Source organism: Xenopus tropicalis, chromosome 8 (genome assembly GCF_000004195.4).
Source record: "Xenopus tropicalis strain Nigerian chromosome 8, UCB_Xtro_10.0, whole genome shotgun sequence".
In the NCBI taxonomy this organism is placed as follows: domain Eukaryota; kingdom Metazoa; phylum Chordata; class Amphibia; order Anura; family Pipidae; genus Xenopus; species Xenopus tropicalis.
The window spans coordinates 8,217,275-8,243,845 of NC_030684.2; the positions used below are offsets into that span (position 1 = coordinate 8,217,275).

General features: G+C 44.7%; 1 protein-coding gene across 3 annotated transcripts; it reads left to right on the forward strand.

Annotated features, from left to right (window-relative positions):
• Window positions 1–81: 81 nt before the first annotated feature.
• Window positions 82–25,830, forward strand: brd3 (bromodomain containing 3). Of its 3 annotated transcripts, none has more exons than XM_012968544.3 (14): window positions 82–207; window positions 11,075–11,214; window positions 11,470–11,780; window positions 12,293–12,430; window positions 12,636–12,786; window positions 12,897–13,049; window positions 14,577–14,785; window positions 14,963–15,352; window positions 17,089–17,217; window positions 17,313–17,504; window positions 18,458–18,741; window positions 19,365–19,663; window positions 22,010–22,135; window positions 24,336–25,830. In XM_012968544.3, exons 3-14 carry the CDS (start codon window positions 11,580–11,582, stop codon window positions 24,452–24,454), a joined length of 2,391 nt encoding a protein of 796 aa, XP_012823998.1. In that variant the 5' UTR covers window positions 82–207; window positions 11,075–11,214; window positions 11,470–11,579; the 3' UTR covers window positions 24,455–25,830. The 3 variants fall into 3 exon arrangements, with proteins under 3 accessions (XP_012823998.1, XP_031746364.1, NP_001243832.1); NM_001256903.1 differs by having other exon boundaries at window positions 99–207; window positions 22,013–22,135; window positions 24,336–24,565; XM_031890504.1 differs by lacking the exon at window positions 22,010–22,135.
• Window positions 25,831–26,571: the final 741 nt, after the last annotated feature.

The window sequence follows — 26,571 nt, forward strand, 5'->3', positions numbered from 1 at the left end:
GGTGCCGGGACTTGTAGTCCCCTAAGACGTCTATTGCGTGGACGCCTACGTGCGCGAAGACTACAAATCCCAGAAGCCCCGTACGTGGTAGGCGCATGCGCGCCGCACAGTTGGAACTCCTCTATTATGCTGCTTGGCTGGGGATAAAAAGAAGAGCAACTGGAGGCAGCGTACGGCAAACGTTCCGGGAGCCGCCGGGGGGAACAAGTAATCCATTTCCTATTCCTCTTATCTGGGGCTAGGGGTGTTCTACTGGCCGGGGCTCTGAGGCACAGGGAACGGGCGGGAGGGAAGCCACCGCGGCGCCGTGACAATGTAACAAAGCCAGCTGGGCACTCGCTACATTGTATCCCCGTAGCTGGGAGTGTGGGAGCCGGGCTGTACCATGCGGGGAGCGGGAGGGGGCAGCACTGCTCTTTCTCTCCCTCCACAACTCGGGCCTGGTTACTGGGGGGAGGGAAAGGGGAGAGCAGGCTTCCCAGCACAAGGGGACGCTTCTTCCCCTGCCCGCCATCTTTTGAAGGAGAGAATTAGAGGAGGGGCAGCTGAGGAGTGAGGGGGGACCACCAGACATGATTCCCCGCACACACTTACCCCCCCCCCCTGCATTGTCTGTATGGTTCCTTCCTATGTTATACTAGCATTGAATGTATATGGTATGGCCCTCAGCACCCCCCTGCTGCTTGTTTACATTGGACCGTTCCAATATAATAACTTGGTGGGCTATGGGCCTGTGTCCCCCCCCCTATGTCTTTCAGTCTGGGCTTCTACTTCATCATCATCATCATCACTCACAGAAAGGCATTTACTCTCTATTATGTGCCTCTGTATAACCTGAAAGGGTTAACTCTTTAATCTGTCATGGCTGGGACTGTTCCCTGCATCATCATCATCATAATAATAATAATAATTAATAATTGCATGGTGTCAGGCTGTAGGACGGCTCTGCTATACGATTATAATGTTACCTGTAGAAATGTCTCACCTTGATTGTTTCCTTTGGGCCAATGACTTGCGACATTGAGATCTTTTGCGTTTAAAGGGCAAGTTAAAGCGAAAGGATGTTATTATTGCCTCTTCTGTTTATTATGGCTTGTTGGGCAACGGCGGTGTTGATTATTACTATTTGATACTGTACATCAGGTGTGTTATGACTGAATTATATACACTGTTACTGGTTATGGGGGTCCATGCGTTTAATTATAGCCCCCACTCTGCTAAAGTGTTGATATTTTTTACCTGTAGTTTAATAACATATTCCCTATTCAGTGTAATAGTTCCTGGACTCGTTTACAGTAATGACAAAGGTGCCACCACCATGTATTAGTCGTCCAGCATTGGTTGTCTTGCTAAGAATGCTGGGAAGTATAGTTTCTAAGTGTAGAACAAGCAGGTCAAGAGTAGTTTGCCCATTATAAAGTGCATTGGGGGGGGGGGTCAATTGTAAAAAGACTTGGGGAGCAGCACATATTCCTTATTCAGTGTAACCATAATGGCAAAGGTGCCACCACCATGTATTACAGTCTTTCAGCATCCTCAGTTGGAGGTTGTATTGCTAAGAATGCTGGGAAGTATAGTTCCTAAGTGTAGAACAAGCAGGTCAAGAGTACTTTGCCCATTATAAAGTGCATTGGGGGGGGGGGGGGTCAATTGGAAAAAGACTTGGGGAGCAGCACAAGCACCATAAAAGTTCATGGAGGTGCCAAATAAGGGCTGTGATTGGCTATAAAGGTAGCCTATAACTAGCTTTTTTGTTCAGCAGCTCCCCAGTTTGGAATTTCAGCAGCTGTCTGGGTTGCTAGGGTCCAGTTTTACCGAGCAACCGGGCCGTGGTTTGAAAGAGAGACAGGAATATGGATAGAGGAGAGGCCTAAATAGAAAGATAAGGAGTATAAAGTAAGAATAACATTAAAAGAGTAATAGGTTTTTGGTTGCCGGGGTCAGTGACCCCTCCATTTGAAAGCTGGGAAGAGTCAGAAGAAGTCGAATAACTTTAAAAACTATACAAAATGAAGACCAATTGAAATAGGCCAGTCTTTAAAAAGGGGTGGTTCAGCTTTAGGTTAACTTTTAGTATGTTATTGTTGGAATTTATAAGAATAATAACTTTCTGCTGTCTTAGTATGTTATATGTGTATATTCTTAGCAACTTTTCAATTGGTCTTCATTGTTTAACTTTTATAGTTTTTGAATTCTTCTGACTCTTTGCAGCTTTCAAATGGGGGTCGCTGACCCCGGCAGCCAAAAAAAACTATTGCTCTGTGAGGCTCCAGTATTATTGTTACTTTTTATTCTTTATCTTTCTATTTAGGCCCCTATTCATATTCCTTTCTGCCTGGTTGCTAGGGTCATTTGAACCTTAGCAACCAGGTAGTTGCTGAAATTCCAAATTGGAGACCTAAAAGTTAATTTTAAAGTTAAAGTACCCCATTAAATGTCTACCATGAAAATGTTCTTGCTGTGCAGGAGTCCTATTTCTGACTTATTGGCTAATAGTGGAGGTTATGGTCTGTTCTTCAAGCTGATTTTCATACTTTGACACCCTTCCATTCATCATTCAATCACTGTGTTGGTTTCCTGCAGCATTTCCCTGCCCATAGAGCTTACAATCTAATCTGTTTGAGAGATTAGAGGTAGGGGGGGCTTTCAAAATATCAAATTTTTCTTACCTACCTGCTGCCTAGGGACGTGGGACCCGTGTCTGTGGGTTGGGTGGGGGCTAAAATCTGGGTGTTTGTGGCTGCTGGGGAAGGGGGGCAAGTAGCTGGTTCAGGTTTGGATAACCGTGCTGGTAAGCAGGGCTCCCCCCGGAGACTGATTTCAAGGTATACAGGTAAAAATATCCCTAATATACAGGTGGAGGTGTCTCAGGTGTGCCCTTCTGTATAATCTCATCAGAGCGGTCCTTTGGGGAGTATAAGGTTAATCACATCTGTTGCTTCTCTTGTAGTTTGGGGAATGCGCCACAGACAGACAGGTGTCTATTGGGGTAACTTGTTGTGTTTAGCCCCCCCCCCCCCCCTGTAATTAGGCCTGTACCGTACGTACTCCAAACAGACAACCTGGCCATAGTGCTCAGTGCAGGGCCCCTCATAGGGAATTGGGATAGAGTTGATATACAGGTATGGGATTCCTTATCAGGAAACCCATTATCCAGAAAGCTCCGAATTACGGAAAGCATGTCTCCCATAGACTCCATTTTAATCAAATAATTCATAATTTTAAAACTGATTCCCTTTTCTCTGTAATAATAAAACAGTACCTGTACTTGATCCCAACTAAGATATAATTACCCCTTATTGGGGCAGAACAGCCCTATTGGGTTTATTTCATGGTTAAATGATTCCCTTTTCTCTGTAATAATAAAACAGTACCTGTACTTGATCCCAACTAAGATATAATTACCCCTTATTGGGGCAGAACAGCCCTATTGGGTTTATTTCATGGTTAAATGATTCCCTTTTCTCTGTAATAATAAAACAGTACCTGTACTTGATCCCAACTAAGATATAATTACCCCTTATTGGGGGCAGAACAGCCCTATTGGGTTTATTTAATGGTTAAATGATTCCCTTTTCTCTGTAATAATAAAACAGTACCTGTACTTGATCCCAACTAAGATATAATTACCCCTTATTGGGTGCAAAACAATTCTATTGGGTTTAATTAATGGTTTATTGATTTTTTTAGCAGACAAAAGGTATGGAGATCCAAATTACGGAAAGACCCCTTATCCGGAATACCCTTGGTCCCGAGCATTCTGGATAACGGGTCCTATACATGTATTAATATACAATGACAGGGTATTTGCTATGATGGAATTCCAAAGTTAAAAAACAAATCTACTATTGGTTCAAACTGGGTATATGGCTTTTGGTTGTGACCCACCAAGGACAGACTTTCTGCAATTAAAGGGGGAGATCCACCCAAACACAACTTTTTGAAAAGTAAGCTTAAGCTGTAGAGAAAGCTGTAAGCTGTGGAGGAGTTGTTGCAATATGTAACATCCGTATTTAGTCCCTCCTCCCCTGCCAGGATTTCAAATGATGCAGAAAGAATAGAACTGTTTTGCAGCTGGATTTCAGCATATACAAATGGTATTTATTACTACTATTACTACTTTTTTGAAGGTGCCTCTTCCAGGTCCCGCACGCCGCAGGGGCCCCTGTCCAACGTCCTCCCCTGAACGCGCGTATGTGAAACGCGTCGTGGGGGACATTGGAGGCCAGAGGAAGTGGCAATAGGATCGGGTCTGGGCCGCTGGGGCCCACTGGGTATTTTCCCGGTGTCCCGGCGGCCCAGTCCGACACTGTATCCAAGCAGGCGAGATGCCCCCGGTAACGTCCCGCAGGTGAGTGCCCCGCAGTAGAGCATTGACTGAAGCCTGGTCAACATGGTTTCCCTGGGCAGATGCCTTCTAGGCTACCAAATTACATTCCCGTAGGTTTTCTGAATTGATCGTTTTTGTTTAGGCAACTCTCATACTAGTGAGTAGCTCAGAATGTCACAGGTGACATCACGCTGGTCACTCCCCCACCAAAATACTCATTCCATGGGTGGGACAAGACTTGAGGTGCCCCTACACGGGCCGATTGTAGCTGTCTATGGGTCCCTTGGACCGTTTTGGCAGCATATCGGCCCGTGTAGGGGCACAAACGAGGGGCCTGCCCGACCGATATCTGGCCTGAAATTGGGCAGATATCGATTGGCCAGGTTAGAAAATTCAGTCGGACTGGGGACCGCATCGGCTCGTCCCAGAACAGATTGCCCCCAATATAATTCGATTGTTTGGCCCCAGGGCCAAACAATCAAATTAGCCTAGACACTCCCCAATATCGTCCACCCGTAGGTGGGGATATCGGGTGAAGATCCGCTCGCTTGGCGATCTCGCCAAACGAGCGAATCTTAACATGTATGGCTTCCGTTAGAGACCAATGCACCCAACCAGCCCTAGCAGTAACCAAAGAACCCAGAATACCATCAAGCTGAGCAATGAGACAAGCCAAACCCGGAGATTTAAGTTCCATGGTGCAAAGTAGCACTCCTGTCTCTAGTCTCACAGTCTCTAGTACAAAGTAGTGGCTTCTTATGTGTTAAAAATCTCCCAGCATCCTTTGCAGCTAAAAGACGGCTATGAAAGGTCGGGACATTGGGAATGCAAAGAAATAGCACTAAAGTAGATCGGTGAAGAATAAAAGTAGGGCTTCGGTTTATTCTATATGGCGGGGATCCCCATCGTTTTTGAATTGGGGGGGGATGTAAAAAGTGTTGGTGTAAAAAAATCTTTTGGGGATGGCAAATAATGGCTGTGATTGGCTATTTGGTAGCCCCATGGGGACTGCTGGCCTTCTGGAGGCTCTGTTTGGAGTAAAACTGTGTCTCTGGGCTTCCAAAAATTTGCCTCCAAGCCAGAAATGTAAAAATGGCACCTACTTGGTGGGGCCACTGGGAACAACAGGTTGCCCCCTGAGCCACTGGTTGGGGGTCACTGCTAAATGCTTTCTTGGACCTTTTGCGACTGTCCAACCTTCACAGAATGTGTTGTATGGAAACAGGGGGCAGACACAGAAGGATAGTTGGGTCGCATACCTGTTTGCCATTTACTTTGCTGTTTATGTGAGCTCCACTGGGTGTTTCTCCTTGTGTCACCTTGGCAAAAGCCCTTCAGAAATCAAATACTCCAACATGTTGATAGTGTTAAATGGGAATTCTGCAAACATACGAAGCATTGTTGCTCAGCCGACTCCTACTAGTGGCCTGTGTATCAGTTGTATATATGCTGCCCAGCGGCCCAAGAACATTTTGGCCTCTTCAAGCAACTTCTTGGCTACCTGCGATCATGAAGATCTTAAGGTGGCCATACACGTGAAGATCTGCTCGCTTGGCGAGGTCGCCAAGCGAGTGGATCTTCTCCTAATATCCCCACCTACGGGTGGGCAATATCGGGGGAATTTAGGCTAATTCAGTCGTTTGACCCTGGGGCCAAACAATTGAATTATATTGGCGGCAATGGGGCAGTCGGTTCGGGGGCCGCATCAACGAGCCAATGAGGTCCCCGTTCCGACTGAATCTATTAACCAGCCCGATCGATATCTACCCAATTTCAGGCCAGATATTGGTCGTCCTGCCCATACACGGGACGATAAGATGCCAAATCGGTCCAAGGGACCAATATCGGCAGCTACAATCGGCCCGTGTATGGCCACCTTTACTCTTGTTCTGGCAGGGAGGCTGATCTGCTACAAATGGCTTTTATTTTGGAAAGGAGATGAAATCGTATCAAAGCTCCTTCTGTTTTCCGCACTGTGGCCCCGTCCGATTGCTGGATTAACGGTGGGAAATGGTTTTTATCTTTGCTTGGCCTTTATTGCTTATGGAGACCCTGCTTATGTCAGACTTCTATATAAAGGATTAAGGAAGACACCAGGTCTGTGTCGATGAAAAGCCTGTTGTTCCTAGCCGGTGGAATGGCTCGCCCCGGTGCTGGCTTGGCTGATTTTCTCTGACTCAGCAGTCTGCAGGTTCCATGGAGCAGAAAGAGTAGGGACTCCCACAAAAGCCGTGGACGCGGTTACGTCACTGCCATTGAATGTTAAGCACGCTGGACTGATGGGTCGGCACTTTATAGAGGACGGGGTGGGGGTGCTTTGTGTTTCTGAACTGGTGAAGTTGCAAAATGGGTACCTTGTTCAGCACCTGTTTCCGATATTCTGTAAAAGCATAAAAAGATGAATTTATTGCTTTTTATGGGAGCTTAGCTGTGACCTGAGCTTGTAGTATGGCCTATCTGCCCCACAATGGTCCAGAATTATCTCTAGGCTCCAGTTTACCCAAGAACAGGAGACTGCTAAAGTAAGCTCCTACTGGAGATCAGTCTTCAACCTTTTCTTGTTCTTGAGGAGAACCGAGTATTCTACTCTCTTGATGTAGGGGTGGGGGTGCTTTTTGTTTTCTGAAATGGTGAAGTTGCAATTGTTCTAGTTGTAAAATAGGTACCTTGTTCAGCACTTGTTTCAGATATCCTTCATTTCTATAAAAAGATGAATTTACTGTTACTTATGGGAGCTTAGCTATGGCCAATCTGCCCCACAATGGTCCATAATCATCTCTAGGCTCGGGAGACGGCTAAAGTAAGCTCCTACTGGAGATCGGTCTTCAGACTTTTTTTCTTTTACCTCAAGCTGAAACCTTCTGAGGAGAACGCAGTATTCTACTCTCTTGATGTAGGGGTGGGGGGGGGGTGCTTTTTGTTCCTGAACTGGTGAAGTTGCAGTTGTTCTAGTTTCAAAATGGGTACCTTGTTCCGATATCCTTCATTTCTGTAAAAGCATAAAAAGATGAATTTATTGCTACTTATGGGAGCTTAGCTGTGGCCTAAGCTTGTAGTATGGCCAATCTGCCCCACAATGGTCCAGGATCATCTCTAGGCTCAGGAGACGGCTAAAGTAAGCTCCTACTGGAGATCAGTCTTCAACCTTTTCTTCATCAAGCTGAAACCTTCTGAGGAGAACAAAATATTCTACTCTTTTGATGTAGGGGCTTATTTCCTGCCCCTGCAGGTGTGCCCCTTTGTCATGGCTAAAAATATATCCTATAGATCTACTACGTAGACTTCAAAGACGCATCTTTGTGTTTTTAAATTGCACACAACCTAAAATTATCCTCTACTACAACGGCCTATCTTTAGGCGGAGAACCGGCATGGGCAAATTGCTGCACACAGGCCTAAAGGTGGCCATACACGGGCCGATTGTAGCTTATCGGCCCATGTAGGGGCAGAAACGACGGCCATGCCCAACCGATATCTGGCCTGAAATTGGCCAGATATCAATCGGGCAGGTTAAATGATTCCGTCTGATCGGGGAACGCATCGGCTCGTTTATGTGGTCCCCAAACAAATTAGATCGTTTGGCCCCAGGGATCTCAACGTGTATGGCCACCTTAACATCCGTGCTTCCAAGTGTCGGCTGGAGTGGTGGAAAGGTTGCTGCCATTGGAATCTAGAACGGTCTGGTAGACAAGACTGGGTTTGGAGATTATCTGTCTGAAGACTAAAGTTTTAGTGGAGGAGGAATAATGTTTTGGGGCTTTTTTTCCATGGTTTTGGCTAGGGCCCTGTGGGTTCAGTGAATAGTGTACAATGACCGTCCTGACCATTCCATACTGCCTACTTTGTGGGACAGTTTGGGGACGACCCTTTCCTGTTTCAGCACAATAATGCCCCCATGCACAAAGCCAGGTCCTACAGAATGGGTTTGCCGAGATGGGAGGAACCTGACTGTACAGGGCCCTGACCTCATCTTAAGTGAACCCCTATTGGGTCAATTGGAACCCTAACCATGAGCCAGACCTGCTCCCCATCATCAGTGCTCAACCTCACTAATGGCTGAACTCCCAACAACATCTAAGGAACCTTCCCAGAAGAGTAGGGACTCCTATTTCAGCGATGGGATGGTCAACGTCCCCTTGGGTTAGATGTTGGAATGTCCAGGAATGGTTGTCCCCATAATTAAAAAGCATTACATTTCATTGGATAATTAGAGATTTAGTTCCCAGTCTATGGAGGGTTGCTTGATAAGAAGCAAAAGCTCATTGGCAGTGTTGTATTGGAATCTAGTTGACTTGGGTACTGAGGTCACACAATGGTACGGAATGGTACGTTCTCAACTTCGTTTAGTCCTTTTTGCAACTCCGATTGTAACTACAGTGATGGATCAGCGCTGGGTGTTTGTTCCACCCTGAATATCTGAGAACTAATGGATGAAGCTGCAAAGGGGAATCTAAGGGTGAAGACACACTGGGCTACTAGTAGCAGCAACTTGTAATGGCTACAGAAATAGACAATGCTGATCATTTACCGATAATTGTCTCTACGTGTGTTTTACAATTCTCAGTATTGTCTATGGCAGGTGATTTTCTGGCTTTTAGTAGCCATGAGAAGTAGCTGCTACTAAGTAGCTCCGTGTGTCTTCACCCTAAGGAGAATCTTGACAATCTGAGGGATTAGGTGGGTCCTAAAAAGGTTCCTAGCTATGCTGCTTGCCCTGGGAAAGTATTAAGTCAGACTTGGGAGTGTTTGGATAAGGAATTCCATCCAGATATCTCCCAAGGAATTGAGTGGGCCACACCTCTACCCTAATCCTATTTAAACCCAGTCAATAACTGGTCCCAGTGCCTTGTGATGTCTAATCCAGTTAGATAACTGGTAACTTCCTATAGGTTAAGAATGGAAACAGGGTTGCGGCCTCTTTGTGAGTTTTCTCAACAACCTCAACCCTTAATCACCCCCCCTCAAAACCGCACCCCTGCTTATGGGGTGCCCAGTGTCCAATATCCGTCATTGAGGCCCCACCACCCATTGCTTGTGTTAGAAATCATGTTGAGCATTTTGATTTGGTTTCCATTGTCTGCAATGTAATATGAATGTGAGTTAATTACTAAATAACCTGGTGTTGGGAATTTTATACTACATAGTGTTTCATTTTTTTAATTTTCTTTCTATGGTATTAGTAGTAATTATATATTACAGAGCTGGTAATGGATTGGCAATAAAATCACCTGCTATTTCAGTACTTATTCTCCTCTATATCGTCTATCTACCTGTCACGTATGTATGTATTCCCTTATCTGGAAACCCATTATCCAGAAAGCTCCAAATTACGGAAAGCTTGTCTCCCGTAGACTCCATTTTAATCAAATAATTCAGAATTTTAAAACCAATATATAATATTCTGCACCCAGGGGCTCATCCCGACACCGAGCATTCCCACCACACACCATGTCATTGTATCTAAGGCTGATTATATAGTGCAACCAGATGCAGAGACTTGGCGTGTAAATGCCTTCTCCAACTCCTCGCTCGCCCCAAATCTCCATCCATATGCACACGTTTGAGTCCCGCTGTGTGGCCCTAATTACAGTACAAGCCCAGCAATTTTCCGTGCCTTCAGCCTTGTGTGTATGATTCACATGTGAGTAATAGAAGGCCTGTGCCCCGGCAGTGTGGGTTATACACGGCGGCAAGTTCCTAAATGGTTTTCTAATAAAACCCTCCTGAATTTATCTTGATTAGGAGCCCAGTGTTTCCAGTCTTATAACTGGGAAGCATGGGGGCTCACAGAATTTGTTCTTATTGGGGTGCAGATAGGAGCCACTGGTCTAAAGGTCCCCATACACAGGCCGATTCTAGCTGCCGATATGGGTCCCTTAGACCGATTCAGCATCTAATCGGCCCGTGTAGGGGCACAAACGACGGGCCTGCCCGACCAGTATCTGGCCTGAAATCGGGGAGATATCGATTGGGCAGGTTAAAAAATCTAGTCAGATCAGGTACCACATCAGCTCGTTGATGTGGTCCCCGGACAGACTTTTCCTATACCCATTGTTATAATTCGATCATTTGGCCCCAGGGCCAAACTATCAAATTAGCCTGGATTCTCCTGATATCGCCCTTCCGTAGGTGGGGGATATCAGGAGAAGATCCGCTCGCTTGGTGACATCGCCAAGCGAGCGGATTGGCCCGTGTATGGGTACTGCAGTGGTGGTAGGAAGAGTAGTAGATACCAGATATAGTAGGGCAAGATGTGATATTAGTGTTGTGTTGAAGTGGAACTCTCAAAACCCACTGGTAGCTGAATTCTGTGGTTCTGGGAGTCGGGAAAAACCATTGATTGGGCTAGTCTACTATCTATAAGAAGGTCCACTCCCAAGCAAGTCTGGTTGCTCTGGGCTGTGCCTTAGCTAATGACGGACTATGGGTCAATCTGGTGCCCTCAAGATTGTTTAGAACATGGTGGACCTCAACTGTTGCCCTCAATGGGAGAGCAGGGGTTTGGGGGCCAGTATGGAAGCCTGTTAGGGTCAATGTGAGATTTCAGGTGAACACTTCTCTGGAATTTCATTAGAACCTACTGATATAGCTGTGCCTCGTCCTAATTTATCTATGATTTTGACAGGGCAACTCTGGCCGAAAATGAACCCTAAAGATGGACAACCACTTGATTAAAATCTGATAAAGTGGGACATTAATTATTGTGTATGTTTTATTTATTATGTTTTTATCTTCTCTATTACAGTCCCAAGGAGGAGTATCCCTTGTGCTGTTGCTCAAGAATCTAAAAAGATTTGCCGACAGAAATCTGCCCCCTCTGATCTTTTTTCCCTATGCCGGCGGTGATGCCACAGACCAAGATGGTTGACTCCTGACTCTGGAAGTGTAAGTTTTCTTATTTAAAAAGTCTTGTGTAATATTATTTAACATGCAACATGTTTGGATTTGTTAAAGCCAATATGGCGGGCCAAACCTGACCTACCATAGGTTCATCTGGTTTACTGGAAAGCGAACAACCCTTAGTTTAGGGCCACATGGATTAGAAAGTCTGTTACTATTTAAATAAAAACTGTGCATATTCCCCCCCCCCCCCCATGCCAGATTCTGATTGGTTTCTATCACCTTTTTATTATCTACTAGGCTTTATGGTCAGACTCCTGAAATGGGATGTCTTTCCCATTTGGGGACCATAAAGGAAGAGATTGTGTTGCTCAGCTGTCGCGAAAGGAAGTGCTAGAGCGAACAACGAGATGTCTACTGTGACTGCAGGAGCGCAGGCTCCACAAGGGCCTTCCAACCTGCCTGCTCCTGAAGTCACCAACTCTAATAAACCGGGCCGGAAAACCAACCAATTGCAGTACATGCAGAATGTAGTGGTAAAGACTCTTTGGAAGCACCAGTTTGCCTGGCCGTTCTACCAACCAGTCGACTGTGTGAAGCTGAACCTCCCTGTAAGTAACGCTCTAACGTGCTAGGCCAGTTAGGGGGGGATTTGGGCTTATTTGTGCCCTGGGTACCCCTGGAACTATAGCAGGGTGACTGTTACCCCAATGTTTCTATATATCTGTAACCTTGTTATGGGCTAAGGGGGCCCAGCCTGAAGGCCAGTTAGGGGGGGATTTGGGGTGAGTGCTTATTTGTGCCCTGGGTACCCCTGGAACTATAGCGGGGTGACTGTTACCCCAATGTTTCTATATATCTGTAACCTTGTTATGGGCTAAGGGGGCCCAGCCTGAAGGCCAGTTAGGGGGGGATTTGGGGTGAGTGCTTATTTGTGCCCTGGGTACCCCTGGAACTATAGCGGGGTGACTGTTACCCCAATGTTTCTATATATCTGTAACCTTGTTATGGGCTAAGGGGGCCCAGCCTGAAGGCCAGTTAGGGGGGATTTGGGGTGAGTGCTTATAAAAACTATTGATTAACATCTATTTGATTTTACGTCCCCTTCCCTTCCATTGTGCAGGACTATCACAAGATTATTAAGAACCCAATGGACATGGGGACAATAAAGAAGAGGCTGGAAAACAACTACTACTGGAGTGCTAATGAGTGCATGCAGGATTTCAATACCATGTTTACAAACTGTTACATCTATAATAAGGTAAGTCTCTTGCTTTAATGGCTGCCCCAACTAGATATTTTTGTAAATGATACATCGAGTTTAGAAACTTTGTGATGTATGGGCTTATAACAGGCTACAAAGGCTACAGTTCACGATGAAGTTGCTCCCCCTACTGTCAGTTTGAGAATTAGGATGTATATTGCTTTTAAAACACAACTTAGGTATAAATAATATTCTGTTCCAGTCTACCGATGACATTGTTTTAATGGCACAAGCGTTGGAGAAGATCTTCCTGCAGAAGGTAGCACAGATGCCTCAGGAAGAGGTGGAATTACTACCCCCCGCCCCAAAAGGCAAAGGCCGGAAACCTCCCACAGCGACCCCCCAAGCACCAGGTAAGTATCCTTTCTCTTATTTCTACAGTATTATCTCTTTTCTTAAATATATGTTTACTCTTCCGATATATAAAATTCAAGTATTATAATGCATCGCCTTATGTCTCCAGTTGTTAGAGAAGCCGAGACGCCTGTAGAAAAACCAACGCCACCCCCGGCCCCGGCCCCTGCCCCCGCCCCTGCCCCAAAGCCTGTAGAAGTTGAACGTGTCTCCACGAGACGGACTGAACCTCCGGCAGAACCACGCCGGGAGCGATACAAAGGTGGGGTTTTTTTTTTTGCATAGCTGAGAACGTTTAGAGCAGGGGTGGTTAATACGTCGATCGCGGTCCACCAGTCGATCTCCTGTGGATTTCTGTTGGACTGCAATGAAGCCCGGGGATGCGGAAGTGCTGTCGCGTACGTACACATTCACACCGCACTTCCGCATTCTGCATCGGTCCGGTCGATCGCGGATGAAAAAAGTCTGGCCACCCCTGGCTTAAGGTTCCTATACACGGGCTGATTCTAGCTGCCGATATCAGTCCCTTAGACCGATTCAACAGCTAATCGGGCCGTGTATGGGCACTACCGACGGGCCTGCCCGACCGATATCTGGCCTGAAATCGGACAGATATCGATCGGGCAGGTTAAAAAATCTAGACTTTGCCTATACTCGTCGTTATAATTCGATCATTTGGCCCCAGGGCCAAACGATCGAATTAGCCTGGATTCTCCCGATGTCGCCCACCCGTAGGTGGGGATATCGGGAGAAGATCCGCTCGCTTGGCGACCTCGCCAAGCGAGCGGATCTGAAGGTGTATGGCCACCTTTAGAGTTATTCCTAACTAGGGATGCACATTCAGACGAATCCACGGTCCTCGCTGAACCTAATATGGATCCTAAGAATTACATGACTTTTTAACCCTTCCTACTGAACCCTTTAACCCGGTTCAGTATTCGGCTGAATCCCTTACGGTGGATTCGGAGGTTTGGCCAAACCCGAAAAACTGGATTCGGTGCATCCCTATTACTAACCATGTATTTCTACTGACTTTGAATTTTTTTTTCTTCCTATTCCCAGTAGGAAAGGATGGGTGTGGGTATAAAAAAAAAATAAACTGACCGCTCAGCACCTGTCTGGCTAAGTGGGGCAAAAAAGGAAGGTTCTGGGCTGTTTTGTTAATACTCACAACAAGGCACATAAACTGCACTTTACAGACCCGGCATTTAGGTGAAATGACCAGGTTAGATGGTTGGTAGGGTCGGTAGAATCCCAGCAACCAGATAGTAGTTTACATTTCAGAAATGAAACCTCTAGTGTAAATTAGGGAGGCACCCAAGTTAAAAATGTTCCACCGTATGGTTTGAGTACAGTTCTTTAGCTCTTAAGGTGCCCATACATGGGCAGATCCGCTCGCTTGGCGACATCGACAGGTGGGTGATATCGGGAGAATCCAGGCTAATTCGATCGTTTGGCCCTGGCGCCAAACGATCGAGTTATAATGATGGGTATAGGCAAAGTCGGTCCGGGGACCACATCAACAAGCCAATGCGGTCCCCGATCCGACTAGATTTTCTAACCTGCCCAATCGAGATCTGGCCGATTTCAGGCCAGATATCGGTCGGGCAGGCCCGTCATGAGTTCCCATACACGGGCCGATTAGCTGCCGAATCGGTCCAAGTCCCTTTACTTCTCCCTAAAATAAGGGGATTCGGTGAATCCCTAGTGCAAACTCTTAGAAAACCACGGTCGAAGTCACAACTCTTTTTCTAAGATTAACTTCCAGTATATCTTTTCCATTCTTCAGGAGCGACGCAAGCATCGGCAGTGTCTAGTGTGAGCCCATCCATACCCCATACTAATGTGGCCCCCGTGGCTTCTCAGACCCCAGTCATCGCCGCCACTCCTGTGCCAACCATAACGGCAAATGTCGCCCCAGCCTCCACCCAGCCGTCGGCACCAGCTGCTGCTTCTCAGATGGTTCCTGTGGTACCTCCAGCAGCTCCAGTCGTAAAGGTAGGTCATAGTGAACCGAGGTAAAGCTCTTTTTAACTGCGGTGATCTTAACTGATGGGTTGGAACCCATAATTTGGCCCCCACGCCCTCTTTAGTAAGGCTAAAAGCTGTCAAAATCCCCTTCTTCAGGTCACTCACCATTTATCTCTTTCCCCCCCCCCCCCCCCATCAATTCAGAGGAAAGGAGTGAAACGAAAAGCCGACACCACCACCCCCACTACTTCAGCGATCACGGCCAGCCGTAGTGAGTCCCCCATTCCCGTTCCTGTTTCCGTCTCCGTCTCCGATGCCAAGCTGGCAAAGGTTTCGAATCGGCGGGAAAGCGGTGGCCGTCCCATTAAGCCACCAAAAAAGGACTTGGAAGACGGGGAGGTCCCCCAGCATGCAGGAAAAAAGGGCAAACTTAACGAACATCTTAAATACTGTGATAGCATCTTGAAAGAGATGCTTTCCAAGAAACATGCTGCCTACGCCTGGCCCTTCTACAAACCGGTGGATGCAGAAGCCTTGGAACTGCATGACTACCATGATATCATCAAGCACCCAATGGACCTCAGTTCGGTTAAAGTAGGTCTACTCTTGCTCCTTTTCTCCTTGTATGAAATCAGCTGTACCCTACTACATGTGTATGTGCCCTGCTTGTGTTACAGCATAGTGCTTCCTATCTGAGCGCCCATCATCCTGTGATGATAATGCCTCACTTTCCATTATCACCGTTCTGCTTTACCAATCAAATGCTGAGGTTACATAGTTAGTACATAGTTACATAGGGTTGAACAAAGACCAGAGTCCATCAAATTCAACCCTTCCAAGTAAACCCAGCACCCACACACCCACACTGACCTATCTACTCACATAGTCGAGTCCATGAATTACCGGGAGACTTAAGGTGGCCATACGCATTCAGATTTTAGTCTTCTTACGACATACGTTCGGATATCGGTCATACATTGCAATGATTTGATCTGAAACTAACATTCGGACTGAAATTGTCGGAGGATGTTCTGAACATGAAATAGTTGGCAAACGCCAATCATACAAAAGTGACTTCCATTATAGGTCCCCCAAGGATATTGTCAGATACACAATACACGCACAGATTTTTTTGTTATCCGACCAAAATTTTCTAACCTTGCTGATAAACTAAACGACTGATCGACATGGTAGGAAAATAATCAGGATGATAATTCGGAGCCTACACAGTTCAAAAAGATTTTATCGGTACGTGTATGAACAGCTTTACTAGTATGTTGAGCGGATATTCATTACCAAATCCAACCAATACACCATCACATGGGCCAAACTAAAAAGCTCAAAGCCAATTAAAACAACAGTCTAGACTTGCAGATGCTACCATTTTAGGCCTTGTGAAATTTAATCCTTAGGGTACAATAAGATGAAGCCTCTCTGACCTGCTCCATTGATGACCACAGCAAATGTTCATATATACCCATTAAGGCTAGAGTGCTGTTCTATTACACCTGGTTGTGTTGGCACAGAACAAAGGCTCTCTTCCCTGGGGCAAAGCATGCCGAAGATAATAGAGTAAAGGTGCCCATACACGTTAAGATCTGCTCGCTTGGTGAGGTCGCCAAGCGAGTGGATCTTCTCCTGATATCCCCACCTACGGGTGGGCGATATCGGGCAAATGTAGGCTAATTCGATCGTTTGGCCCTTCATTATGACGGGAGCAATGGACGCAGTCTGTTCGGGGACTGCATCAACGAGCCGATATGGTCCCCAATCTGACTAAATCTTTTAACCTGCCTGATTTCAGGCCAGATATCAGTTGGGCATGCCCCTACACGGCCGATTAGCTGCCGAATCGGTCCAAGGGACCCATATCTACAGCTACAATCGGCAGTGTATGTCCACCTTAAATCCAGTCTCTCTTGGCCTGCTCAGTTCTGGTTCTAGTCCCACTAGTGGAACACCACCTCTGTTTCATAGACTTTGAGCTATGCCTACCTCTACGTTAGCCATACACATACAAGTATCAAACGATCCCCAATGACCTTGATCAGTATGGGTATGGGTGTACCGTCGGAACTGGTCAGTTTTTCTTCTGGGCAGGCTTGAAAATCGAATATGCCAGTGCACCATATCTGCATGTTTATGGGTAGCAGCTCCTATTCACTTCTGTTTGTAAGTCTTCTCTGTATCCTGCTGCTGGGTTGACCAACATTACTTCTGGCGGTCTGACCCAATGGTGACATGGATATCTAGACTTTCTTAGCCTCTACCCAGCTTTTAATGTGATTATTTTTTTTTTTTTCCCTTTCTTTTGTCTTTAACCACCCTAGAGAAAAATGGACGCCCGGGAATATGCAGATGCACAGGCTTTTGCAGCTGATATCCGCTTAATGTTTTCTAACTGCTACAAATATAATCCTCCTGACCACGAGGTGGTAGCCATGGCTAGAAAGCTCCAGGTAATGACCAGTGTTGGTCATAGGTTTCTCTTATGTGAGTGTGTTGGCTTGGCCAGGTTTGTTTCAATTCCTTATTGTGCGATTCTGCCCGGCAGGATGTTTTCGAGATGAGATTTGCAAAGATGCCCGATGAACCTTTAGATCCTCCAGCTCCTCCTACGGCGGCCGCCCCAGTGGTCAGTAAAAGCACAGAGAGCAGCCATACAAGCGAAGAAAGCTCTTCGGACTCCGACAGTTCTGATTCTGAGGAGGAGAGGGCCACCAGGTTGGCGGAACTCCAGGAGCAGGTGAGATTAAACCAACCGTAGCTTGTAAATTGAGCCTTTCTTATGTTTCAATATCTCTTCACTCATCTGTCCATCTAGAGCAGAAGTCCCCAAACTTTTTTTTTTTTTTCTATAAATAAGCCACATTCAAATGTAAAAAGTTGAAGCAATACAAGCATAAAAAAAGTTCTATGGTGCCAAATAAAGGGCTGTGCTTGGTTATTTGGTAGTCGCTATATGGACTGTCAGCCTACAGGTTCTGTTTGTCAGTACACACCCATTACTTGCCCCCAATTAAGGAACTTAAAAATAAGCCCTTGCTTTGAGGCCACTGGGAGCAACATCCAAGGGTCTGGATGTTGCTTGCAAGCCCCTGGTTGGAGATCACTGATCTAAAGGTGCCCATACACCTTCAGATCCGCTAGCTTGGGGATGTCGCCAAGTGAGCGGATCTTCTCCCGATATCCCCCACCTACGGGTGGGCGATATCGGGAGAATCCTTGGGGCCAAACGATCGAATTATAACAACGGGTATAGGAAAAACAAGCTGATGCAGTCCTCGATCCGACTAGATTTTTTTAACCTGCCCGATCGAGATCTGGCCGATTTGAGGCCAGATATCAGTCGGGCAGGCCCGTCGGTAGTGCCCATACACGGCCCGATTAGCTGCCGAATCGGTCTAAGAGATAATAGCTTCCAGTTTAGTTGGAGAGGTTGCCAAACAAGCAGATCTTTGCATGATTGCTTAGCAAGTTGTAGGGGCATATGATTAGTGAATTAATGAATGGTTTGGTTCCTTGGCCAATGATCCGTTCATAATAGGCTTCTTTGCAGACCAGTTATGAGAAGAATGCTTCATGGACCCACTGTGGTCCATGCCTGAATTTTCAGGCCTTCCTTGCATACCTAGCTGATATCTAACCTTCACTTACTGCCTGCTAATACCTTTGCTCCTTTCAACCCTCCCCTACCAGCTAAAAGCCGTTCATGAGCAATTGGCTGCATTGTCACAGGCTCCTGTCAACAAACCAAAGAAGAAGAAAGAAAAGAAGGAAAAAGAGAAGAAGAAAAAGGACAAGGAGAAAGACAAAGAGAAGGATAAGGAAAAGCACAAAGTCAAGATGGAGGAAGAAAAAAAGATCAAAGCTGCTCAACCGGCAAAGCCAGTTCCACCCAAAAAAGCCCCGACAAAGAAAGCAAGCAGTACAACGGCAAGTGCAACAACCATAGCCGCTGCTTCCAACGCTACTGCTAACAGGTAGGTCTGCTTCTGTTTCATTGCACGGCGGTCCATCCCTAATGCCTCCACCACCTAAAGGTGGCCATACACGTAAAGATCCGCTCGCCTGGGGCCAAACGTTCAAATTATAACAACTGGAATAGGCGCAGTCGGTGCGGTCCCCGATCCGACTGAATTTTTTTTAACCTGTCCGATCGATATCGGGCAGGCCAGTCGTTGTTTCCCCTACACGGGCCAATAAGCTGACGAATCGGTCCAAGGGACCTATATTGGCAACTACAATTGGCCCGTGTATGGCCACCTTAAGTCGGATACCAGAGACCTGTTCCTCGGAGAGTCCTTATCCCCATAATAAGGTAGCTGAGGTCCAATGCTTTTCATAATCAAAAATAAAGGCCAATAGGGCTTTCATGAAGAACCGTTTTGATGAAGTGTGAGTTTCTGAAGTTCTGTGCCTCCATTGGTTTATGGGTTGTAGTTAGGCGTTGGGAACAGGTACCATTATGTTTATACCTATATAAATCCCTTACATCAACGTCCTCTCCTTTTAATTCATGTACCTATCAACAAGTGCCTGGTTTCTGACACAACTAGCTTCACTTTTCGTGTATTTCCTTTCCCTCGCTCCTGGGAATCTCCAGCAAGCAACCGAAAAAGGGCGGGAAGCAGCCTCCATCGGCGGCCTACGACTCGGAAGAGGAGGAGGAGAGCCTTCCCATGACTTATGACGAAAAGAGGCAGCTCAGCTTGGACATTAACCGGCTCCCGGGAGAAAAACTGGGGCGCGTAGTTCACATCATACAATCCCGGGAGCCTTCTTTAAGAGACTCCAATCCCGACGAGATAGAAATTGATTTTGAAACCTTGAAGCCCACCACTTTGCGAGAACTGGAGCGATACGTCAAGTCGTGTTTACAAAAAAAGCAGAGAAAACCATTTTGTAAGTAGTTTTTTATTACGTCGGTGTGGAAAGTGGATCAAACCAAAGGTGCCATGTATAATTCTAACATATGGGAGCATATTTAGTAGTTACCTTTTAACACATAAGAGTATAAAAATATTAATTGTGCCAGTCGTTGAATTTGCTCCTTCCAGAACCATGGTCTTATCATTTACAGTAGGGGGTACATTATCCCTTATAATACATGAGTGATACTCAGAGTTCCCTGTATAACTCAGCCTGCAGCCTTGTGCCTTTATGGGCACAGAACCCCTCAGCTAATATCCTTATTATAGCAGAGTAAAGTTCAAATTAAATCTTAGCCTAAGCTTTCGGTCCAAAGACAAGTAAGTTGGCTTAGTGGTATTTATCTGACAGTCGGTACGTTACTAGGGTGCCCACACACGGCCGACTTCAACTGCTGGTTCGGCTCCTTCAGACTGATTTGGCAGCTTATCTGCCCGCGTCTGGGCAACCCCGACAGGCCTACACATCCAATACCTGGGTTTAAATTGATTGGCAGGTTTAATGTTCCCATCGGATCGGGAACCACATTGGCTTGTTGATTCAGTCCTCTGCCCGACGGCCCATATACCCACTGTTGTCATTTGGCCCTTATTTGATCGAATTAGCCAGATATTGTCCACCTTAAGTGGGAGATGATACGCACATTTGCAGACCTTGCCAAACAAGTGGTTCGTACCTTGTATGCCCACTTTACCAGAAAGTAAAGGTTGGATGCTTGGGAACATATTCTCCAGCAATCTATATCTTTTTGTTGCCAATAGCCTAGAAGCCAATTACAGCTGCAGCTATACAGGCAGTAAAGCTAGCCATACACAGGCCAATAAAAGCTTCTAACATTTCTTCCAGACCTAGACAACTTATCGGGTCCCATACACAGGCCAATATCTGTTCAAAGATCGGCAGCTTTAAAAATCCCATAAGGTGAAGGACCTCATCAGAGCAATGATAAGGTCGTCTTGTTCCTGTAGGACCCCGTAGGCCCCCATTTATGATCTGACTGTTGGAGCCAGATCCTCAGAGTGGTATTGGTAAACTCATGTTAAAATCGGTTATTTGAAGACTTCACCAAATGAGCAGATCTTAAAGTGTACGACCAGCTTAGGATTCAAAATACTCCATCAGTAAAGGGGCTTTAGGAGCAGGAAAGAGGACAGTCCAATGTTCCCTGCACAAATTCACTGTTTTGTGTGAAAACACACAATTTTAGTACTTGCATACCCACCCAAATCTGACTTTAATTATAAACATATGTTCTAAACCAGGGGTGGGCAAACTTTTTGGCTAAGGGGCCACATTGACTTGGATGGGCCAGCGTTACGCCGTTTCCCAGTCCCCAAGTCTCACGTGATGGTGGGCCGGATTAAGAAGGCCAACGGGCTGGACGTGGGCCGTAGTCTGCCCACCCCTGTTCTAAACAAACAAGTGCCACCAATCAGAAATTTGCTTTGATCAGCCTACTACCAGTTGTTGGTCAGTGCCTATGTTTGTAAATAATCCCCCCCCCCCCCCCCCCCCCCCCAAAAGTACCCCTGACTGATATTTGTCCACATAGCAAACAACTTCTATACATAGATTTTCCTAAGCACTTGGGTTAGACCAGGCATTGGCAGACTTTTTTTCCTCCACGATCGACTGACGACAGCGTACGTACGCACTCGCGCACTTCCGCATCCCCGGCTTCATCGCAGTCCACCAGAAATCCTCTGGGGATAGACTGGTGGACCGCAATCGAAGTATTGGCCACCCCTGGGTTACACAAATAGGAAAAACTTGGCCATTTTTGGGTTTAGAGTACTATCGAATTTTGGAAACTCCATTCATATCTTACGATTTTGCTGAACTAGTGGTGGCTTTACAATATGGCCTTCTGGAAGGGGCAATGTGCAAACAAAGCAGGAACTGATCTGAAAGCTGCCATACCGCTTGGAGCTTGTATCCATATGAAGTTGTGTGTGCTTTTTCTTCAGCATTCTGGGAGAAACAAAATTCCATTTGCTCTGCGACACAAAGTAATGTAGATGGTGACGGAAAATGGCTTTTTTTTTTTTTTTCCCCCCTGAATAAAGAAACGGCACAAACAATATCATACAAGTCCTACCAAGACGTTCAAAAACATCACTATCTGTGAGCGTTCCAAAAATGCCCTTTCATATATGCGCAAGTTTTCATTTTTACCGTTGGTGCTTGTTTAAGGAGATTGGAGGTCCTTTTTTAGAGATAATATTCTGAAGGCCCAGAAAGCCTGGAGCAATTGCTGTTGATATCTAGTTCCTCTCCAATTTTGGTCCTTGTTTGACACTGATCTCTGCAATCTCCCAGCAGCATCTGGGAAAAAACAAGCGGTTAAGTCCAAGGAGGAGCTCGCTCAGGAAAAGAAAAGGGAGTTGGAGAAGCGACTCCAGGACGTAAGCGGCCATTTAAATAACAAGAAAGCTCAGAAAAAAGGTAAAAAGTTTGAGAGTACGAAATTGGGGAGTAAGTTGCAGCCTCTGGGAACGCTCAAAAACTGCTCTTATATGAAAGAGTATCTTCTAACCATCACAGATGGGTCATAGGTTCTACAAAACATATATATGCTTTGTATCCGAACATTGGATTTTAATTAATTAATGTGGAATTAAAAAATAGTAGAATTTCTCCTATGGTTCTTGTCCTTATCCCCTTTTCTATATCTTAACATTAACTACAGAAGATAAGTGACCTTATTGCCCATGCCTTCATATTTCAAGGTTTTAGATAATAAAGTAATCCTATGTAGTGTTCAGGTAACAGAATATATAAATATTATACAGGTATGGGATCCCTTATCCGAAAACCCGTTAACCGGAAAGCTCCAAATTACGGAAAGCCCGTTTCCCATAGACTCCATTATAAGCAACTAATTCTAATTTTTAAAAATGATTTCCTTTTTCTCGGTAATAATAAAACAGTACCTGTACTTGATCCCAACTAAGATATAATTACCCCTTATTGGGGCAGAACAGCCCTATTGGGTTTATTTCATGGTTAAATGATTCCCTTTTCTCTGTAATAATAAAACAGTACCTGTACTTGATCCCAACTAAGATATTACCCCTTATTGGGGCAGAACAGCCCTATTGGGTTTATTTAATGGTTAAATGATTCCCTTTTCTCTGTAATAATAAAACAGTACCTGTACTTGATCCCAACTAAGATATAATTACCCCTTATTGGGGCAGAACAGCCCTATTGGGTTTATTTCATGGTTAAATGATTCCCTTTTCTCTGTAATAATAAAACAGTACCTGTACTTGATCCCAACTAAGATATAATTACCCCTTATTGGGGGCAGAACAGCCCTATTGGGTTTATTTCATGGTTAAATGATTCCCTTTTCTCTGTAATAATAAAACAGTACCTGTACTTGATCCCAACTAAGATATAATTACCCCTTATTGGGGGCAGAACAGCCCTATTGGGTTTATTTAATGGTTAAATGATTCCCTTTTCTCTGTAATAATAAAACAGTACCTGTACTTGATCCCAACTAAGATATAATTACCCCTTATTGGGGCAGAACAGCCCTATTGGGTTTATTCAATATTTAAATGATTTTTAGCAGACTTAAGTTATGGAGATCCAAATTACGGAAAGATCCCTTATCCGGAAAACCCCAGGTCCTGAGCATTCTGGATAACAGGTCCCATACCTGTATATTAAATATTGACAATTTGCATTTTGCTTTTTATGAAAAATGTAAAATTAAATGAAAGTTTCCTGGGGCAAATATCCTCCCCTTTTCTCTCCTTTAAAGTCGTAAGGGTGAAGACACACGGAGCTACTAGTAGCAGCTACTTGTCATGACTACTAAAATAGTAAAATAGTAAATGATCAGCATTGTCTGTGCATGTTTTAGCAAAGGCAATTCACAATATTGTCTATGGCAGGGTATTTTCTGGCGTTTAGTAGCTGCTACTTGCAGCTCCGTGTGTCTTCACCCTAAGGGCAAGAACCTGCGCAACGGTTGAGTCACCCACAACAGATCTCTGCTATCACGAGCGACTAAATGGCTTTCCACCGGCACCAACTGAGGTAGTCGGTGGAAAGCCCTTTGTATTGCTGCTCCTACACGGGCCGATAAGCTGCCGAAACGGTCCAAGGGACCCATATCGGCAGCTACAATCTGCCCGTGTATGGCCACCTTTATTCTAAAAGGGGTTGGGAAATGGTCTGTCTCTCGCTCGTAGGAACCATCATGGTTTTGTACAGAGCCACTGGATCCAAACCTCACCCATAGTCTGATACAGACCACAGCTAATAGGATGTTTTTGCTCTCCTCAGTCAAAATCTGAATATGTCGCCATCATACCAGTTGGGGAGGTGCTCCATTTTGAAACGTTAATTGGCTAGTAGCCTGCCAGAGTATGGGCACCAAATTTAATTTTTTAAACTGGAATTTCGATTTTTGACGACTCCTCTCTAATCACAGACCAATAAACTGTCCATGGTGGTCTTGGGAGGAGTCATTGACTCCATACTTGGAACCTCTTTAGGGCTTTGGTGGGGTGCAACCTTTCTAGTTCTGAAGTAGGAGGCAAACATCCCACCTAAAATAGGGGATGGTTTACGATTAGGGTTCATTCCGGTATCTAAACTTTTATCTCAACTACTATTTTTTTTGCAGAGAAAACCGGTTCTGGAGCGGCGGGAGGTCCATCCCGGCTGAGCAGTAGCAGCTCTTCTTCAGAATCCGGCAGCAGCAGTTCGAGCGGATCCAGTTCAGACAGCAGTGACTCGGAATAGATCCCCGCGCACACACACGAGATCCTAATTCTTTGCAGTGTTCCCACACTTTTGTGTGCTGCTGGGAAAAACTAGAAACTAATTTTATTTTGGTTTTTAAAAAAAAAAAAATGAAAAACGCTGAAAAAAAAAAAACATTCTCCAGTTTGGCAAGCAGGCACAGCAATAACCAGCAACGTAGACGATCCTGTTGCCTTCATTGGATTTTATGAAGGTTTACTTTGCAGAATTTTTCTTTAGTTCTTGGGAAAGGAACTTTTTTTATTTTTTATTTTTTTTTTTAATCCCATCCAACGGAAACTCGTCCCCGGTCTCTAACATCCTCTCCGAATGATACTAACGCGTTTTAAACTCTCGATATCCCACATGGTACTTTTTTTTCTTGAAAAGGACTTGTCTGCCTTGTAATTAAATGGTGTTCGTATCCTCTCGGTAGTACATGGAGTTGTTAACCACAAGTTTACGAATTTTTTTTTTTTTTTTTTTTTTAAATTGAAAGCGTCCACGGGGCTTTCAAACGGCAAAATAGGACGAAATGCGGCATCACTGCCTCCGTATGGGCCATGATCACAAAAACCACACATAGGCAGTTTTTTAACCTCAAAAACACTATTTTCTAAGGGTTTTCCCCCACCAGTTAATTTTTTTTTAACCCTTTTTCTGAAGCAATATTTTCTCACCAGTTCAACATTCCATTCATTCGCCACCTTCATTTTTTTTCCTGTACATAGCAACTATTTATTGACATGGTTTCATTTATTTTTTTTATTTTTTTTGCCTCCCAAGTCCATAAATTCATTGAAATGGTGGGTGAATCATATAAAAATGATAGACAATTGCTTCAATGGGACAATTTTTAGCGACAAGAGTGCAGCTTGCATTCCATAGACGACCGGCTTACGTTGACATAAATGAGGAGGGGCAAAATGGCGTCTTTGACTGGGTTCATAAGTTGGACTTTGTTTTATATGTACACTGTCTAACGCGAACGCCCCAACACGGACAGCAGCTCAAGTATAGAAGTTTTTCAAATTCAAAAACACAAGTCTGCCTCGAAATTACGATTGTTTTTTTTTTTTTTTTCATTTCCGATTCGCTTAGTCCTTTTTGTAAATTTGATAGATTCGAGAAAACAGCTATATTCTGTTTTTGGTGGGGGGAGGATTTTACGTTCTTGTCCATCAGTTTTTTCTCACCGGGTAGCATTTGCCCCTTTTTTAGTTTTGTTGCAGTAGATTCATTGACATCTTGCGCTTTGTAGTGTGGGCAGTTGTATCTATCCTTAACCCTTTTAGGATGCGGCGGGGGGGCGGGGATGTGTAGGGGCTTTTATTTCGAATATGTATGGCGTAACTAGAGTTTGTGGCTTGCCTAGCAAAAGCAAAGTATGAATCCTAAAAGATAAAATTTGCAGCCCATGTGTGCTTTATATTGCCGTAACTTATCTTCCCCTTTATTTCCTCCTATTTTTGGTGCTAAAAGTTGGGGGGGAGGGAGGGGCTCTTATTTTTTCTGATGTACAGTTTTTTCTGTTCATTTTTAATGGCGGCTTTCTATCCCAGTTAGCGGCAAAAATACGTTTTTAAATATATAAATCTATATATATAACTTTTTTTTTAAAATCTATTTTTTGTTTCGTCATAAATATCTTTAGGAAACGTCAAAGTTAAGAGATTTAACGGGTAACGCCCAGTTTTTAAAATCGAAACCATTTTTTACCATTAAAAAGTATAGGCTGGGTTTCGGATCTATTTGTGGTGCTTTTCAGAGTTACTGATTAGGCCGATTTTAATGACAATTTTTGTTTTTCTTTTTAATATTTTTCACCCCCAACGTAATATTTTTTGATTTTAATACATTTAAATTCTGGTAGTCGAGGATGTGGTGCACTTTTTTTTTTTTTTTTTTTAAATAAATTCCTGAAATGTTGCAGCCTACTCTGTAAATAATGCTCGTCAAAAAAATTTTAAATTGTGTTTCATGGCTTGGTTTTATTTTTTTGGGAGGGCGGTGTTCAGTTTTTAACATGGTACATTCATTTGCACACTTAGGGGCACATTCATCAAAGTATGAGTTCGAATCCCGAAATGGGAAAAATTCAGATTAGATACGATAAT